This window comes from Bipolaris sorokiniana, assembly GCF_000338995.1.
Source record: "Bipolaris sorokiniana ND90Pr unplaced genomic scaffold COCSAscaffold_18, whole genome shotgun sequence".
Taxonomy (NCBI): Eukaryota; Fungi; Ascomycota; class Dothideomycetes; order Pleosporales; family Pleosporaceae; genus Bipolaris; species Bipolaris sorokiniana.
In genome coordinates this window covers 465,370-483,085 of record NW_006911912.1, presented here as the reverse complement: position 1 = coordinate 483,085, position 17,716 = coordinate 465,370, and the positions used below count along the sequence as shown (strand labels likewise).

General features: G+C 49.6%; 6 protein-coding genes across 6 annotated transcripts; 3 read left to right on the top strand and 3 right to left on the bottom strand.

Annotated features, from left to right (window-relative positions):
• Positions 1–4: 4 nt before the first annotated feature.
• On the bottom strand, positions 5–2,922 carry COCSADRAFT_31102 (uncharacterized protein; the record flags this gene model as incomplete). The annotated part of the gene is made up of 7 exons (XM_007707008.1): positions 5–1,162; positions 1,223–1,695; positions 1,763–1,880; positions 2,422–2,489; positions 2,547–2,594; positions 2,653–2,748; positions 2,811–2,922. 7 exons carry the CDS (start codon positions 2,920–2,922, stop codon positions 5–7), a joined length of 2,073 nt encoding a protein of 690 aa, XP_007705198.1.
• A 1,315-nt stretch (positions 2,923–4,237) lies between these two features.
• Positions 4,238–4,564, bottom strand: COCSADRAFT_57832 (uncharacterized protein; the record flags this gene model as incomplete). Its single annotated transcript, XM_007707083.1, has 1 exon — positions 4,238–4,564. A coding segment is annotated over one exon (327 nt), but the record flags the coding sequence as incomplete, so codon positions are not given.
• A 791-nt stretch (positions 4,565–5,355) lies between these two features.
• On the bottom strand, positions 5,356–7,282 carry COCSADRAFT_128665 (uncharacterized protein). Its single transcript, XM_007707216.1, has 3 exons — positions 7,048–7,282; positions 5,833–6,914; positions 5,356–5,779 (listed from the first exon to the last, which is right to left on the bottom strand). The coding sequence occupies exons 1-3, from the start codon at positions 7,192–7,194 to the stop codon at positions 5,764–5,766; spliced, it is 1,245 nt and encodes a 414-aa protein (XP_007705406.1). The 5' UTR covers positions 7,195–7,282; the 3' UTR covers positions 5,356–5,763.
• Positions 7,283–7,407: 125 nt separating this feature from the next.
• On the top strand, positions 7,408–8,356 carry COCSADRAFT_153704 (uncharacterized protein). The gene is made up of 2 exons (XM_007707215.1): positions 7,408–7,566; positions 7,620–8,356. The coding sequence occupies exons 1-2, from the start codon at positions 7,457–7,459 to the stop codon at positions 8,221–8,223; spliced, it is 714 nt and encodes a 237-aa protein (XP_007705405.1). The 5' UTR covers positions 7,408–7,456; the 3' UTR covers positions 8,224–8,356.
• Positions 8,357–9,885: 1,529 nt separating this feature from the next.
• On the top strand, positions 9,886–11,474 carry COCSADRAFT_41505 (uncharacterized protein). The gene is made up of 2 exons (XM_007707051.1): positions 9,886–10,935; positions 11,035–11,474. Exons 1-2 carry the CDS (start codon positions 10,182–10,184, stop codon positions 11,076–11,078), a joined length of 798 nt encoding a protein of 265 aa, XP_007705241.1. The 5' UTR covers positions 9,886–10,181; the 3' UTR covers positions 11,079–11,474.
• An 868-nt stretch (positions 11,475–12,342) lies between these two features.
• COCSADRAFT_176182 (uncharacterized protein) lies at positions 12,343–17,438 on the top strand (the record flags this gene model as incomplete). Its single annotated transcript, XM_007707214.1, has 10 exons — positions 12,343–12,512; positions 12,619–12,955; positions 13,027–13,490; positions 13,537–13,606; positions 13,660–13,898; positions 13,947–14,435; positions 15,458–15,664; positions 15,715–15,845; positions 15,898–16,178; positions 16,671–17,438. 10 exons carry the CDS (start codon positions 12,343–12,345, stop codon positions 17,436–17,438), a joined length of 3,156 nt encoding a protein of 1,051 aa, XP_007705404.1.
• Between the last annotated feature and the right edge of the window lie 278 nt (positions 17,439–17,716).

Genomic DNA, 17,716 nt, shown 5'->3' with positions numbered 1-17,716 from the left:
ATCCCTACAACCCTCCCTGAGGATAAAACGGAAATAACGCCCCAACAATAAAATCATTCTCCATCCTCATCAGCAATGGCCCATAAGTCCTATCCGCACTCATCTCCGGATCTGCATTCAAAATCAGCTGTAAATCCTCTCTTACGTCCTGCAGCCCCGGCCGATGATCCGGATCCCAATTCACGCATCGTGCATAAAGATTCCTAAGCGCAGGCGCGTACCTCAACAGTGTCGGATACAGCTCATCGTCAAACATATCTGTGCCGTCGTACCTTTCTATTCGTGGGAAACGTTCAGCTCGTGAGATGTAGGTGGGGATGTCGTATAATAGTGCTTTGGGGCCCCGGGAGGAATGCTCGAAGCCGTTGGTTAGGAGCCAGAAGAGGACAGCGCCAATTTGCCAGACATCTGTTTTTTCGCCTATCGGGTGCGGATGCGTCTCTTGTGTTTTCTCGTACACCTCGGGCGCGTAGCGGTGGTCGAATTGCTCGTGGGACCAGGCGTATTGGTCGGGGTTGTCAGGTGGAGCGCGGGATCCATGGGCTACGCCGTTGTCTTCGTCTCTGTCGTGCGAGAAGAACGAGAGTCCAAGGTCTCCAAGAACGAACTTTGGGAATTCTTCAAATTCGAAGGAGGGTTTAATGAAGATGTTGTCGGGTTTGATGTCGCGGTGCGTGATTCTTTTTGCTCCTGCAGCCACGACTTCGTAGTTTACTTGCCCGAAATGCAGAATCTGGCATGCTTTGGCGAGGGAATCGATGATTTCCAAGATCAGTCGCTCGGGTATTACGGGGGGTAGATTGTCTTCTGGGTCTTTGTAACAGCGTAGTTCAGCGTCCCACGAGTAGCCTGCCCGGACTTTGGTTTCGCTTTTGCGTGGCGATGTGTATAGTTCCACCAATTCTGGATCAGGCATTCTTCCGCGTAGTGCCGAATGAAGATCTCCGCCTTCATAGTAGGCGAGGTAAATGCGGTATCTGCGCTGGCGCATCATCAGTCGGTACCCGTAGTGTTCAATGATTGTATCATGATCACCAACAGCATTGGCGCGATTGCTGTCGACGAGTTGGTGGACTCGGATTTCTTGTGGGACTTGGTCGCGCCACTTAATGGGATCTCGCCAATCCCCTTTAGTCATTCGTGCTTCTTTAATGACGAATCTCTAGGAGCGTATGTGTTAGCATGTGTTCACTACTCCAAGATACGACACATGATAACTCACTCTTTCAATTACATATGTTGGATTTACTTGGCACCATAATCCCGCGCAGCCATATGCTCCTTGTCCCAACCACTTCGCTCCACGCATATCTGATTCATCTCTTACTGGCCACTGGTTAGGTGCAGTCTCGAGAAAGATATACGTGTTCTCTGCGAGAAACTCCATTGTTATGTCTCGTGCTGGATCATATGGATCGGGATGCCAAGGTTCTTGAGGCCAAAAGTCGTAGGGGTAGTTGTTCTTTGGTCGTGGTGGATGTAATGGAGGTGCAGCTGGCACAGGGGGGATCGGATTTCCTCGTGCATCACGCCGTAGCGGTAAAGTCTTATTGGCTCTTGCGTAAGCAATGTCCTCCTCGTTGTAGGGGTTTTGTGGTATTATGTCGCGGCCTGGAGGCAAACCATACAGTTTATCTATACCTTTGCGTGCCGAGTAGTAATCACGCGTGAGTGGGTCGCCAACCCATATTGTCTCTATCGTGTTATATAATTGGACTTGAGATCATTAGTGAAGAGTTGTGTTTATTGCAGAATCACATACTGGGATTCCAATGTGGTCTATGTGCGTCTTTGAAGGCTTGTGCGGCGTGTTTAAAATATGGTCTAGCTGTCACCCAGGGAGGAATACGCGGATTATTTTTGTTCTTTCTCGCCATGATCTACGCAATGAGTCTACGATGGTCAGATTCACTATTTCTATCTAGAGGGTACTAGCAATCTTAAGAGTTTGCATATTGTATTTGCCAGCATGTTTTGTAGTGCGAAAATCGAACAAAGAGTGTTAGGAGCGGCCTTAGGTCAATACAATGAGATGGTCCGCACTATGCATAAAGTAACAAAGGCACAAAGGTGAGGACATGTTTTTGCTTGGTTCTTGCACATTTTGAGATACTCTCCGTCCCTAAAATACCACTAATCCGAGGATATGCTTTTGTTAGCCCTGGTACATTAACATATTAAAGAACCCAGTGTAGCCAAAGGCAGGAATTAATCTTCGGAATCACTAGAAGAATAACTCTCAATCAAAGAGAGAGACTACCATGTAAACCAAATGCCGAATATATGTCCCTGTGCAAATTGTCCCCTCGGCTCCACGATGTAAGCTTCAAATCATGCTCAAGACCCGAAAACTGTGTCTGGATGGACAGGGAGTCTGGTAGTGTGATATTGGCAGTCTTCCTGATGAGCTGAATTACCCACCATGCGGATACCTTGCGGACCCGCATATGGTGCACGGCAAACGTAGCAGAATTCGAACTCACAATTGCCTATTGAAATTTAGCATATACATATAGTAGGTTATTCAGAGTTTTTCAGAATCTTACAAGTCATGTGGTCGCATCCCGTCGTTTTTTCAATCTGAGATCCACACCCTAGACATAATACTGAGAGCATTGGGAGGAGTAGTCTGCGAATCGTCTCCTGTCTTACCCGGCTTACTCAGACAGGGCTTTTGATTTGGTACATTGGGCGCCGTATCACTCGCTTTTCTCTTGAGAGCTTCATCCCTTCGTTGCTGACGGGATGCTGCAACTTTTCCGCGGCACTTTTTGCAGTGTTTATAGTACCCGTCACCTTTTTTTGCTTACCTGGATCAGCCAAGAGACTTTTAAATTTTCCGCAACGAAGAGGTGGGTGTAGTGTATTTAGTGTCGGCGATGGAACGGCAGGGCTAGCAGGAGCTGGTGTTGGCGGAGGCATGTTACTATTGCTGTAGTATCGTTGGTGGGATGGTGGAAAAGGAAGGGTAGAGATTGGAGAGCTTGTTGCAGTTGATGGGAGAGAGACGGGAGTTGGAGACTGGGCACATGTGTTTGTAAAAGAAAGATGAAAAGCTACTGTTCCGTCTTAAGTAGTGAGGGATAGCTATCAGTCAGACCCCGCAGTAGAAAAGAAATGTGTGCGCTAATCAATCCCGTTAGTGAGAGAAGAAAGGTCTTCAGGCGATCTCAGAGGCGATTGACAGTCAAAGCTACTGATCAATCTCAGCAGTGAGTGAGAAGTGTAGTTGCCAATCGAGCTCACTACTTCACAACATCTAATACCCCAGTCTAGCTATTATCCATAATCTCATCCGATCTACTTACAACCCAGCACCCATTGGTCATAGTGAAATTGCTCATATTCCTTTATCCATTGCACAAGTAAAACAACCACCTGCCCTCACTGTACCCACCTAACCCCATCACCATTATCATAGCACAGTACATAACTCAAAACATCCATTTGCTTTTGAATTCATAACACAATTCCTCCTCCTACCCACAACCACTAAGCGCTGAATACTCCAACGTTCATCTCCGGGACATCTCCTATCCATCAACAGTCCCCAAGCATACGGACCAAAAGAATTCGCTTGGCTTCAAAGAACGGACATATGAGAAGACACGTAGAATTCGCTCTTACACCTATCCAGAGAAAATATACCAATAGTGCCAAATCTCGAATAAGAACAAATTCAAACTTTTCCAATTTTGGCACAGAAATGACCCTTATTCTAACCCATATCTATGACCCCACACCCCAAGTGTGTGTCTTTCCTTATCCCAAGAAGTCTCACTGTTCCCATTGTTCCTAACCCCCTCTCATTTCCCCACCCATCCTCAACCTAACCCACAATTCCGATACCCATTCACCCTCACCTTCCTCATCTTCCATTCCCCCAGCAACGCCCCTTCCCCTTGGCTAATAATACCTGTTCCCCAGCACCGCCCAGCCACGAGCCACACGGGAACGTGCCGAGCTAGCCGGGGGAATGCGCTGCGCCGCAGTCTTGGCCGTGCGGTGCAAGCGTCCCCCCACTATTCTTGCACCGCCCTCCCTTCCCCCTCCGTACTCTCATTTGCCGAGAGGGAGAGTGTGTATGCGTTGTATATAGGGAGGCCTGACTGAGTTGTGACGTATTATGTTTTTCATAAGGCCGACATTAGCGGGGCTTGATTCCTCGTGGGCGAAGGGGTTGAGTATTTCCTCATGACTTTTCATACGTGCTGCTTTATCTGACGATGCTTCTGGGACAAGAAGAGTGATACTCAGCCAAGCATTGGTTTGCGCAATCGTCGTATGCAAGAGTGAGCGATAGTGTTTCGCGGTCGACATGGAGTTTCCTGCATTCGTCTAGGCAGGGCGTGGCGTCAAGGAAGAGACTGCAGCATTGTGCGGTGCCGATTTCCTTTGTGCAGGCATTGCTTCCTGAGGGACGCAGTTTGAGGTTATCGACGAGGACAGTGACGATGTCCTCGGTTGCGGTGGTGAAGGAGGGGACGAGGTGGTAGACGAAGAATAGGATGCAAGAGCAGATGAGGAGGGTTTGGAGGAACGGTGGGTAAACGGGTGTGTATTTGAGGGTCGGTCCGGTAGTGAAACGCATATCGTTCTGGTCGAGAATGGTGCCTTTGTGTCCTTGCTTTTTTATAGCATGAGCCCCTCTTGTAGACGAGGATGCTGGAATATGAGAGGGTGAAATGCTATATGGTTTGCCTGTCGCTTGCCTGAAATGGAGTATTTTGTAGTTGCTGTGCTACACCAGTGGAATCGCAACCTCCAAGACGAAGAGGGAGAAGGGATGAAAACAACAAGATGACAATCGCGGCACGAAGAGGGCCGATATAAATCTGACAGTGGCATAACCGCCATGCGGCCCATAGGCACGATAGGAAACTGCGGCTAGTAAACAACTAGCTCGTGCCCGTTGGAGCGGTAAGACGGCGGCGCTAATGTACACTTTGTGCTAGAGCTTGACTTGTTCGCTAAGTGCGACGCAGGAAGTGGCTTCGATATGATTCACCTTACCCAAACAAGTATGAGATGTCATCTTACCCAAGATGCTTGGCATTTGTTGCAAAGTTAGTGTGGCGGCATGTGCTGCCACAGGGGGAGATTTGATTCGACTCAAGCAGAAAATACGGACGGCATGTAATCCGGGGTAACGCACTGGCTTAATGCACTGGCTTGACGCACTGGTTTAACGCACTGGCTGTAGCGCATTGGCCTCCAAGGTGAATGGTGCTGACGGCTAAGACTAGGCGCTCTTGGAGCTGACCTCACTCACTGCTGAGTAGAGTTCTGATCACGGCCGTAAAAATGCCCGAATCGCCTGTGGCGCATCCGGTGCGTTCGCGAAGCTTATGTTTGATGTTTTGTGTCTTAATCTTAGATTGGGTTGACGACATTTCAGGCTCAAACCAAACGATGGCTGCACCTACTGCGAGTAAAGACACGAAGTCGCCCACACAAGCGTCCGAAAGACTCGATCAAGTTCATGCTATGTATGTGTGAGACGTTTTAGGCTTAGCTTGATGTCCCAAGACACCGACAGTATGATGATATGATGTGAGATGTAGTGAAAATGTATCTACGAATCGTACGGATTGTACGGATTGCATAAGCAGCACCTCTATCTGACCAGCGAGTCATGGTGCATACATACATGTTGGGAAATGCGAGACGCTACCCTGGAAGACACATCGTTCCAAAATTCGGATCAGGAATTTAGAGTTTGATGATCTCTCAGGTGCCAAGTACTTAGATACATCTGTAAGACTAGTCCCAAGATATTCTGGGTAGGTCAGCGTGTGTTTCAGGTTAGCATTGCTGGAAATGTTGACTTACAAAAGCATGATGCCCGCGCCAGCGAACATTGCGGAGAACTGCAATAGGGTCTTCCTCAATTCCTGACCCTTGTTGGGACCAGTCTCTAACAGCTCAGGAATGACAGCAACAGTGCCAACATATAAGAAGGTGCCAGCAGTGAAGGGCAACAACATGTCCCCCCATTGAAGACTTGTGCCCATAAGGCCTGGGCCGGTAGAGACAGCAGAGCTAGAGTTTCCGCCAAATTCTTGTACAGCAATACCAATGCAGGTTCCTAGGAAAGCGCCCACAGCGGTTACAAATTGAGCGCCCATGGCCGCGCGCTTGCTGAAGCCAGACTGGATCAGGAGTGCAAAATCGCCGACCTCGTGAGGAATCTCGTGGAAGAAAACGGCTACAGTAGTTGTAGCGCCGATTGTTGGTGATGCGTAGAAAGAAGAGCTGAGGGCGAGACCATCGGTGATGTTGTGGGTAAAATCTGCAATGAGATTGAGGTAGCCACCAAGCTTAACGCTGGCGTTGATCTCCTTCTCCGTCTCTAGTGGCACTCTTGCTTTAGCAGTTTTGTTGTCTACAGCGCCCTTGCGAGCGCGGACTGCATCTTTTGATCCGTCGACGTCGACTCCTGTTGCCTTGGCAGTAGCATCCACCTTGTCGTGCGAGTGGCCATGCGAATGGTCGTGTCCGCCTGCACCTCCAGTCGCAATGCGCAGTCCCTTGTCCATGGCCACGAATGTGATGAAGCCTACCATGATGGCAACGCCCAGCAGCAGGTTTTTGTTAGGCTCCACCATGACGAACTTGACAGACTCAGGTTCGTCTTCGCCGAGAAATATCTCTGGCAGCAGGTGGAAGAGCGTGTCACCCAGTAGGCCACCTACAGCGAATGCCACCATGACAGACAGTGATGAGGGATCGATATTGGGCGGACATAGAGCAAGGAGGAAGTTGGGGGGACCAGAAATGTAGAGAGTTGCCAGCAACGAATTGACTGCAGGGCTTCCAGGGAAGAGAAAGGCGAAGATTTGGGCGGTGAGGGAAGAGGTGGTGGGGTTGGATGCCACCTTGTGCTGGTTGAGAGCTTGCACGAGGGGACATTCCTAATAACGCGTGTCAGCGCTGGCCCAGGGATGCGACACAAGGGCGTCGTTGCTTGTCAAGGTTTGGATGAGATGCACCATGATAGCTCTCGGTACATGGTAAGGGGATTATTGCATGGGGTGAATGTCGTACCTGCAGCTGCTCCTCAATATCGTGAACTGTCAAGTTCTCTACTGGGGTGCCTGTCTCGCCCTTGACTACTGCAGCAGCCACGTTCCAAGCGAGCACTCCAAGGAAGATTGCTAGGGACAGAAGAGTCCTGTTGCGACGTGACACCATGGCAGCACGTAAGTTGATCTCAATGCCGGAGTATGGGGTGGTAGAAAGTTGAATTGATGAGCTAAGGGGTCGCTCAGATTGTAGTACACATGGGCGCAACTGCACAGTGGCCTCAGGCGTGTTTCGGGGGTCCGCCTATCGATAAGACTAGCGCCGAGGCTGCAGAAAGTTCGCCAAAACTTTTGGAACATGCGACTCAGGACGTGACCCTCCAACAAAACCACCCTCCGCATATCCCCAACCACATTCCAATCTGGCAGAGATGGGTCGCGAGCTCCAGAAGAAGAAGAACAAGTCTTCGATTCCTAAGAAGCGCCAAAAGGGACCGTCCAAGAAGAAGATCCTGCAGAACCCCATCATAGCGAAGCACTGGTACTATGCGCCCCTGCAGTCAACATCATCCTGAAATCTAACAATTGTCCCAGGAACCAAAAAGAAACACTGTCGCAGAACTATCGCCGTCTCGGCCTTACAGCGCGCCTCAATCATGCCACTGGCGGCACAGAAAAGACTATTGCACTCCTTGGCCTCAACGACGAAAAATCATCGCGCGCCGACATAGCCGCCGACAGCACCGCCAATGCTCTAAATATCGTCTCCAAAGCAAAGAAACCCGAGAACATCGCCACAGAGGAGATCGAAGTCGAGCGCGATCCTGAGACTGGTGCCATTCTTCGAGTCGTCGGCACGCTCGAGAAGAAGAACAACCCACTCAACGACCCGCTAGTCGAGATCGAGGGTGGCGAGGGAATGGAGTGGAACGGATTTGCAATGGTGCCTGAACACAGGGAGGATGAGCCGGAGAACCCGGTCATCAAGCAGCTGGAAGAGGCAGCCATGAATGGCGCGAGAAAAGCACCTAGAGGCCAGAGCCAGCGAGAACAAGAATGGGTCGAGCGATTGGTCAACAAGTACGGCAACGACTACGCTAAGATGGCGAGAGACCTCAAACTCAATCCCATGCAACAGACAGCAGCAGACATCAGGAAACGTGTTGTCAAATGGCAGAAGTCGCAAACAAAGGCATGAGGGATGCGGTCAAGCTTTTTACTATGCATGGAAGCAGGCGTCAGGGCGTTTTAGGGCATGACTGTACGTAATGCAACAATCAGCATTCAAATTTACATTACATAGTTCACCAACCTTGTAAAATGATCTTGCCTCTGAGAACAGGCCCTGTATGCTGATTATCAGTATCGTGATTTTAAAGGGAATGACTCGCCTCCCGGAATACCCTGATTTGCTAGTCAGTGAGCCCTGAGTACACCCCTGCAGCACTACCAATCGATCTCAGACTTCATTACAACACTGCCACCACCCTCAAGCCTGATGCCACAGGCATATGAACAGCACTAACAGCATTGAACATGCCAACCTCTACCACAACCAAGTTTGCAATAAGTGTTGCCGACGAAAGGCCCGATGTGCCAAATCACTGCCCGAATACGAGCCTTGTAAAAGGACGCCAACACATTGCCTATACGAACAGCTTAACAGAACGCCATTGACACGCAAAGATCTGACTCGGGTTGACTAACAGCTTCGTCGATTAAAGTCCAAGTCGCTCGGGGCCAAGCTATGCATCCAAGCCACCGAAACGTGCATGCGGCATTTAGAAGCAGCCCAGACTAGCGATATAGGAGCACTTACCCTACACTACTATGCAATCACGGATGCAACAGATGGTGACTCGCTTATCGGCGTTTCGATTGAGGCTCCGCCTTTTGGCCCGTCCGACTTCATTTGGGATTAGCAATCATAGGGCGGCGCTCGAGCCAAGACGGATGTTGGCGGCACGTATGCCTCTCCTTTATAAGCTGACGATGAACGGGCAGCTGATGGCATGGAATCACTAATGGTGGAAGAAAATAGGACCGGCTACCCGGGACTCGGTTTAAGTGCTGCAATGTTGAGACGACTACTCTCTGGCGCGCAACCTTCCTTATGCATAGTGCCTTCTGTATTCAACCTTGAAATGACTTCGCCAGACAACATAGTCTGATTATACACTGTATTCTAGGATAGTCTCAATCTAGGGATAGCTGATCTGAGTGCTGCCGTGAACACCTGCTTCAGCTTATACCATACCTCATACCCTCTTGTCTAAGAACGTTTGTTCCATGCTCAATGCGCCCAAATTGTTCTCTGACTTCATGGTCGCAGCTGACATGGGCTGGTATTTATGGTTGCTATTATGTACAACCATTTTGGATTTGCTCTCTAAATAACCTTAAGTCTATGTCTCCGCATAGAGTTCCATCACTGTGACACTTCACTGCTGATTTCATTTCGAATATCGATATCAATGAAAGGGGAGCAAACTCAAACGTATTCAGTGCATTTCTTGATACACAATTTTCGTCAGGCTGGAGTATGACGGAACTTCTTCAATAGGCAATTCCGGATGTGAAAGATATGGAGCTTGTATTAGCAAGGCTTGAACTATCTCCATATTCTGCTGATCGGACGTTTCTTCTTTCTCCATTGTGTAGTGTACAAGCCCAAAATCACGCAATGTCCTAGGGTAGTCACAAGTCTTAGCATTCACTCCAGTTTCAGACCCTTTTTTTTCGGGAAAAAATAGACTATGTCATCCTTGAAGAGGTGACCAACAGATAACAAGACACTAAGGTGCTCTTCCAATCCATGACATGTTATTTTCTCAGATTGACTGTTGCAGCTTTTCGAGTTCAAGCGTGCCAATTTTGTTGAATTGTATACAAAAGGCCAAGATTCGGGGTTTGTGAGGCGCAAATGCGGGGAAGCTGGAGTTGGGGGCGTCCGTCAATCAGATGCGGAGTGGGTCCCTGACGCACTCCTTAGCCCTATGCCAACGCACTTGAAGCCAGTATGGATTCAAAGAAGAGTAAGTATACCCACTTCGAAATGCTGATCCGTCGGTAAGAGAAAACTTATCATGGATACTTTTCTTACCCCTCAGTGCAACTTTGCACATCCGCATCGCGATTGATCTCAACCATCCCACAATGCCTCTCGCCAAACCATCCAATACCGACGCCCCCGTGCATTCCCTCTTCTCCCTCAAGGGCAAAACCGCCGCCGTAACAGGCGGCGTCCGGGGCATCGGTCTTGCAGCCTCCCAAGCCCTCGCCGAAGCAGGCGCCAACGTCGCCATCCTTTACTCGAGCACTAAAGACGCCGACGCCATCGCCGCGCGCATCGCCTCCAGCACTGGCGCAACAGTAAAAGCCTACAAGGCCTCCGTCGAAAACAAAGATGAGATAACCAGCGTCATCAACACAATCGCAAAAGATTTTGGCGGCTTAGATATTGTCGTTGCGAATGCAGGCATCGCAAACCATCGTCCAGCTGAAGACTACACCGAGGAACAATGGCGCCACATCATGTCCATTAATCTCGACGGTGCCTTCTACACCGCACAAGCCGCTGGCGTCATCTTCAAAGCTCAGGGCCACGGCAACGTCATCTTCACCGCCAGCGTCTCCGCCATCTTGGTCAATGTGCCTCAGAAACAGGCCGCGTACAATGCGTCCAAAGCGGCTGTCGTGCAGCTTGCGCGGTGTCTGAGTGTCGAGTGGGTGGATTTCGCGCGTGTCAATTGTATTTCTCCGGGGTTCATAGATACGGATATGCTGGATGTGCATCCGAGGGAGTGGAGGGAGAAGTGGTTGAGTATGGTTCCTGCGGGGAGGCTGTGTGATCCGGGGGAGTTGAAGGGAGCGTATGTGTTTTTGGCCAGTAATGCGAGTAGTTATATGAGTAAGTCGATTTTCCTCTTATTCTCTTCCTTTTTATGCTTTGTCGATATGCTGTATTGGGGGTAATTTGAGATATATGGAAGCTAACCAGCGACAATAGCGGGTGCGAATCTGGTTATTGATGGTGGCTACACATTACCGTAGACTCAGATGCCAATTGAAAGGCATTGGCCCTTCAAATCAAACGAATACTACAGCCTTCTAGTTCCGGAGTCATGACATGCATTGCAGACTGCATACATCTTCCTGTACTACCTCCACCCAGGACGAGACTATCAAAGACACCCCCATTGCGTAAACTAGTCAAGACTTCTGGACGAATCCCGGACAAGAACCTCACATCCCCCTCCCCTCCCATGACCCAGCCTCCCAAAATCTCTATTATCCGCACTCGACCCCATCCCATCCACCAAACCACACTATCCCCAAAATCACCCTTTCCTCCGTCTCCCAGGCCCAAAATCTCACTCCACATCTCTTCCTCGCCATCCCGTTGCCCAATCCCCATGCCTCTCCTCTACGCCGCGTCATGATCTATGCCGTCATATTGGTGTCGTGATACTTAAGTACTTTTTCGCTACCATGTATGCATGTGCGAACCGGAAGCGAGCGGATACGCCGCCCGCCCGGTTGTGTCACGCTACGTACCCGCTTAACGGGCTTCTAGAAGGTTGTTCAAGGGAAAAAGGCTTCGGTGGGTAAGCTTTGCAAGAATGTAGCTTTTTTGATTGGGGGCGCGTCAGCGGGGTGTGGTGTCAGTGGTTGGGTGATTGGTTTGGGGGGTTGATTGGGGGGCAGTGGAGGGGCGGAGCATCCGGGGTCGTACAATAGTGAGTAGTTACTGCATTGAGTTTATGTAGTAGTATTGAAGCATTCCAGTAGAGTTGGTATGTGTGATGGGGGAGATTGAAGAGCAGTGTTGATACAATGGTTTGTTAACTCTCCATCTCTGTCTCTCCGAGCGTTCCCAAAATCCAACTCAGCACCTCTAAACCACGATCACACCATCCCAGCGGTAACGATTCAAGAACGGTTCTCCAAAGCCACATGATGCACCGAATCAGTAGTATTACTACAGTACGTTCCGCACCCTTCCGCCCCACACACACGTCGCCATCGCCATCGCCATCGCGTACCAGCCAACACCCGGTCTCGTGGCCACGGGGGGCCAGGAAGCGGGGGAAAAAAACGAATGAACATGCATTCAGCAGTGACATGGGGAGATTGGAGTCCCGTATTCCGGGTTGACAAATGGGTTGCCTGCGTAGGGCTCAGGTATATAAGGCGACGGGGTTGCGCAATGTAGAAGAGCCGTAAGATGCCTTGTTATGCCTAAGTTTTTTGGAACCTGTACTGAGATCCACTACTAGTTAATTGTAAGAAAGATATTTGAAAGAAGGGAATAGTAATGAACAAGATAAAGGAGAAGATCAAGGGGTTGACAGGTAGCGGACCGGTGGAGAAATCGTCGCGGTGGGTGGGTGAGCATGCTGGATATGACAATACGCCGTTGCCTCGCTTGACGAGGGCGGGATTGGGGATGGGGTTATTGGTTTCAATGGGAGGATTTGTTTTTGGGTATGGATACTTTTCTCTCTCTTCTTCTTCACTATACCATCCTGTTACTTCCCTTCTTCTATTGCTGTGCTAATTCGCTTTTTCGCTAACATCCATGGCTGCACAGCTATGACACTGGTCAAATCTCTGGCTTTCTGGAGATGGTCGACTTCCGGCGTCGCTTCGGTCAAAGACGCCGCAATGGAGAACTTTACTTCTCCAATGTGAGGTCGGGCCTCATTGTCGCTTTGCTGTCTATCGGCACACTCTTTGGAGCGCTCATTGCGGCACCAATCGCTGATAAGATTGGTAGGAAGATGAGTATCATTGCCTGGTGTGCTATCCTTTCTGTGGGGTTCATAGTACAAATGACTGCAACGGATAAGTGGTATCAGATCATGATGGGCAGATTTGTTGCTGGTCTGGGAGTCGGTGCCATGAGTTTGCTCGTGCCAATGTACCAGGTATGTACGCATTTAGTTGTGGTGACTAGCAGATGTGACTGGCAGATGTACCGGGGGCTAATGACATGCAGGCGGAAACGGCTCCGCGCCATATTCGTGGCGCTCTCATCGCAACCTACCAACTCATGATCACCTTTGGTATCTTCCTTGCTGCCGTCTTCAACTACGCAGCTGAAAAGCACCAATCTGGTAAAAAGGCTTCATGGTTAATCACACTGGGACTTTCCTTCGTACCCGCTGCTATTCTCGCCGTCGGTATCCTATGGTTCGACGAAACGCCCCGCTTCAATTTCCGCCATGGTAGAGTGGACAAAGCTACCAAGACGATGGTCGAGGTGTATGGTGTACCTGAAAACAATTACGCCATCCAAATGGAGCTCCAGGAGATGCGGGAGAAGTTAGAAGCTGAGAGCAAAATTACCAATAATCCTATTCAAGAATGGATTGGGATGTGGTCGGCGCCGAAGATGGCGTATCGGATTGTGATTGGTATGGGATTGCAGATGTTCCAGCAACTGACAGGAGCCAACTACTTGTTAGTATCTGCCCCTGTTCGTAGAGATTACATTAACATTTTGAAGCTTCTACTACGGCACCACTGTTTTCGCGGGTACCGGTATCAAGAATTCGTTCGTAACACAGATGATCCTTGTTAGTCTTCCTGATCCAAGAAGTCGCTCGAGATCCAGACTAATCATTAGTAGAATGGCATAAACTTCGGGGTCACCTTCTACGGCTTGTATATTGTTGAACACTATGGCCGCCGCAAGTCACTCATCGCGGGTTCGTGCTGGATGTTCATCTGCTTCTTGATCTTTGCGTCTGTTGGCCACTTTTCGCTTGACCGAGAGAACCCAGAGAATACGGAGAGCGCGGCGACAGCTATGATATGCTTCGCCTGTTTCTTCATTTTTGGATTTGCGACGACTTGGGGCCCGATGATGTGAGTATTCTCCCTTCTTTGGAATGCAAAATGCTGATGGTTGGTTAGTTGGACAATCTGCGGTGAGCTGTACCCCAGCCGTTACCGTGCGAAAGCCATGGCATTGTCAACAGCATCAAATTGGTTCTGGAATTTCTTATTGGCTTTCTTCACCCCGTTCATTACTGGTGCCATCGACTTCCGCTACGGCTACGTCTTTGCTGGAACTAATGTACTTGGCGGACTCATTGTCTACTTTTTCGTTATCGAGGGCCAAGGCCGTACCCTGGAGGAGATCGACACGATGTACTTGATGGGAGTCAAGCCTTGGGAAAGTTCAAAGTGGGTAGTACCTAGTCTTGAAGAGATGAACAGTAAGACAAGGCAGCAGCTTGAGGCGTTGAACCCAGAGTTGGCATTGAAGAAGGAGGTTGCGAACGGCGAGGGTGGTGTCCAGAATGGCGCCAGTGCAGGAGAGATAGAGAAGAGTTCTGGAGACAGTGATACCGCTGGGGAAGCGCACAGGGAATCAACAGTGAAGAACAAAGATATCGAGCCGTAATTAGGATACTGGGCTCAATTACTTGCTGGGATTTGTCCTGCGGTGGGGTAGAGCAGTCCCATTCCGTTTGTCATGTACATTAATACGGCAAGCCTGGCCCCCATGGCCAACCTAATGAGTATATACGTATATTATCAGCATTCTTACATTGCGAAGTATATGAGCATTAACTTAAGGATTGTCAAATCTTTTCGACTGGGCATGGTGTCGTCGATGACATGCTTTAGGCACGTGAAGACAACCCCGCTTCGGATGATTCGGCTGAACAACGATCCTGGATCCTTGACTTTGACAGATCACAATACTGTAATGTTGCGAGGAGTAGGCGGCTGAGTGTTTGTTCGGGAATTCCTGGGTCTGACAGCGCCATGTCATGGGACGCCCACCTGTAAGGTAATGTTTAAAGAACTCGGAGGTCACTGCATTGGTCTTGTATCTCCTCACACCACATAGTTTAACACTTGACGTAGCCTCATTCAGCGCTGACAGCTGCAGTGTACTTACCGTGAGAAAATATCAACAAACATAAAATGAATTTCGGTCTGGCCGAAACACGACTTTCTTAGGCCGCCCAAGAAAAAACCATCAAGTCTAGCCTGCACATGGCCTCGGCGTTCCAAGCCGCCACCATTCACGCCAAGAACCCTCTCCAGCCAGGAAGATCAGATAAGATGGACCTTATCACTAGTGGACAAACTATAAGACTCCAACACGCGGTACATGGGTGCGCCATGTGGTCATCGCACAGACTTGCGGGATGGGCTGAGGCATGGTCGCGTGGTGAAAGTCTCGTTGGCCAAGTCACCGCTCTGCTTGGCGGTAAAACCAATTGCCAATAGCACACCGCTGTCGGTCAACCCGTTAGGGTGAATCAGCAGGGTTGCAACGCAGGGTCGATCAGATAAAGTAGCGTCCCAGCCGTACCGTTGCCTTGGGAGTCTCCGCGAAAACTCGGTTTTCGACGCGCCTTCTCTCTCACCACTGGTTCGACTCTTTTTTTGTTGGATGCGATTATGAGGGATTCGATGCGGCCTGATGAGGGTCTTGACGACCAAGTTCTTCGGAATCGGACTGAGCATCCAGAGTTTGGCAAAGATGCGGATTACGGCCATGAAACTTTTCCGGGCGAAACTTCGGGTGAAGGTACCACTCAGGCTGGTGTAAAGCGCATCGAGGCTGTGAGCAAGGCGTGGACAAAGGCATCGCTCATCGTCGCCTATGTCTCGTAAGTTGGTTGTTCTTGATGTATCGTCATGAAACTAACCTAATATCCAGCCTTCTCCTCATCGCCAATGTTACCTCCCTCGAGATCCAGGTCACGGGTGCCTTAGTGCCGTTTGCAACAAGTGCCTTTTCTGCGCATTCTCTGGTTTCTACCGTCACAGTTGTACAGGGCGTGGTCGCCTGTAAGTGCTCATAATTTCGTGTCTACGAGCAGCCAATGATGAAACTATGTAGCTGTCATCAAACCTCCAGCAGGAAAGATCGCCGATGTTTTCGGTCGCCTGGAGTCCTTTACTATCATTGTCACTCTGTACACTCTCGGCTATATCATGCAGGCCGCCTCCAATAGCGTTCAAACATTTGCTGGTGCGCAAATATTTTGGTCGATTGGCTTCAACGGATTGCAGGTCTTGCAACAGATCTTCGTAGCCGACACCACGGACTTGTTGAACCGTGCACTATTCTCAACCCTGTTCGATTTACCCTTTCTATGGACGACCTGGGCTGGACCAGAGGTCGGACAATCGATTCTCAAGAATACTACCTGGCGATGGGGATACGGTATCTGGGCCATCATTCTACCCGTTTGTTTCATCCCATTGGCAGTCAGCCTCTTCACGAATCAACGGCGAGCGAAGAAATTGGGGTTCGAAGTCCCCAGCCCGTTTCGAGGTAGTAGCGCCTTTCAAGTCATAAAGAACATTTGGTTTGATCTTGATGCTGGTGGGCTGCTACTATTTGCTGCTGCCATCTCTTTGATCTTATTGCCACTTACATTAGCTCCAAATGCTGACGGGAAGTGGACCAACCCAAGCATGATCGCTATGCTTGTGGTTGGTGGTGTTTTGCTACTCTTGTTTCCGTTGTGGGAGACTAGCAAGAAGCTAGCTCCAATAGCATTCTTCCCACCTGGACTGTTCAAGGAGCGAACTATCATCGCGGGTGTCTTGATAGCGTTTTTCTATTTCAGTAAGTCACAACTAACTTGACAACTGGGCATTACTGAGCATTTGTCAGTGGCATTCTACATGTCGGTCTTTCCGTACTTCTACTCTTATCTCCAGATCGTTCAGGGCCAGTCCCTCACTACCGCCAGCTATATCACACGAGTATTCAGTTTCAGTTCGACAGTCTCGTCGGTCGTGGTCTCGCTCATGATCAAGTATACAGGTCATTACAAGTACTATGTCACCTGTGGAGCTGCCATCTACCTCTTGGGAATGGGCCTCATGCTGGCCTACCGCACGCAAGACGCATCCACGGCTACCCTTGTAGGTACTCAGATCGTCATCGGTATCGGCGGTGGTTTTCTCAACGTCCCGGTACAACTCGGTGTCCAAGCATCGGCTTCGCATCAACAAGTCGCAGCGGCAACGACCGTGTGGCTTACGCTCCTTGAAGTTGGTGGTGCTGTTGGATCGGCTATCTCGGGCGCTATTTGGTCAACGTACATTCCTGCAAAGCTTCAGCAGTACCTCCCTGAAGCAAATGCAGCAGACTGGGCAACAATCTACAGCAGTATCACAGTTGCTGCGGATTACACCACCTATCCACCTGGCTCACCTGTTCGCATCGCGATTAATAGGGCATACCAAGAGACGATGCGTTACCTCCTCATTGGTGCTCTTTGTTGCGCTGCGCCTATCCTGCCATTGACATTTTTCCTAAAAAATTACAAGCTCGATCAAATGGATCAAAAAGTGGTTGGTAATGTGGTTGGAAGTGCGGAAAAAAAGGAAAGGGGCAAGAGTTGGAAGTTCTGGCAGCGTCGGTAGTACGCAGGGTTGAGACAAAAGGTTCCTTACTCGTAACAGCACCTGTAGCGGCAGGAATTCACCGACAGCCATCAACACTTGAATCAAGTCTATGGAATTACCACATCCGGTTCCGTCAATTTTGATAATTATTTTACTATTGTTCGTGAAGGAACAATTCCGCATTCCGCCATCCGCATCTCCGCCAAGCGTATGTTTCATGGTCCGCGATGAACTATGAATCATGGGCAGCCTGCCAAGACCCGGTACGACGTTACTGAGACTTGGCTGCGACTTGG

What these genes read in the sequence shown, in the direction of transcription:
- COCSADRAFT_153704 (XM_007707215.1), top strand. Translation starts at nt 7,457, where the DNA reads ATGGGTCGCGAGCTCCAGAAGAAGAAGAACAAGTCTTCGATTCCTAAG. An exon ending in CCCATCATAGCGAAGCACTG is followed by an intron (nt 7,567 to 7,619) that starts GTACTATGCGCC and finishes CAATTGTCCCAG; the next exon opens with GAACCAAAAAGAAACACTGT.
- COCSADRAFT_41505 (XM_007707051.1), top strand. Translation starts at nt 10,182, where the DNA reads ATGCCTCTCGCCAAACCATCCAATACCGACGCCCCCGTGCATTCCCTC. An exon ending in TAATGCGAGTAGTTATATGA is followed by an intron (nt 10,936 to 11,034) that starts GTAAGTCGATTT and finishes CAGCGACAATAG; the next exon opens with CGGGTGCGAATCTGGTTATT.
- COCSADRAFT_128665 (XM_007707216.1), bottom strand. Translation starts at nt 7,194, where the DNA reads ATGGTGTCACGTCGCAACAGGACTCTTCTGTCCCTAGCAATCTTCCTT. An exon ending in ATATTGAGGAGCAGCTGCAG is followed by an intron (nt 6,915 to 7,047) that starts GTACGACATTCA and finishes ACGCGTTATTAG; the next exon opens with GAATGTCCCCTCGTGCAAGC.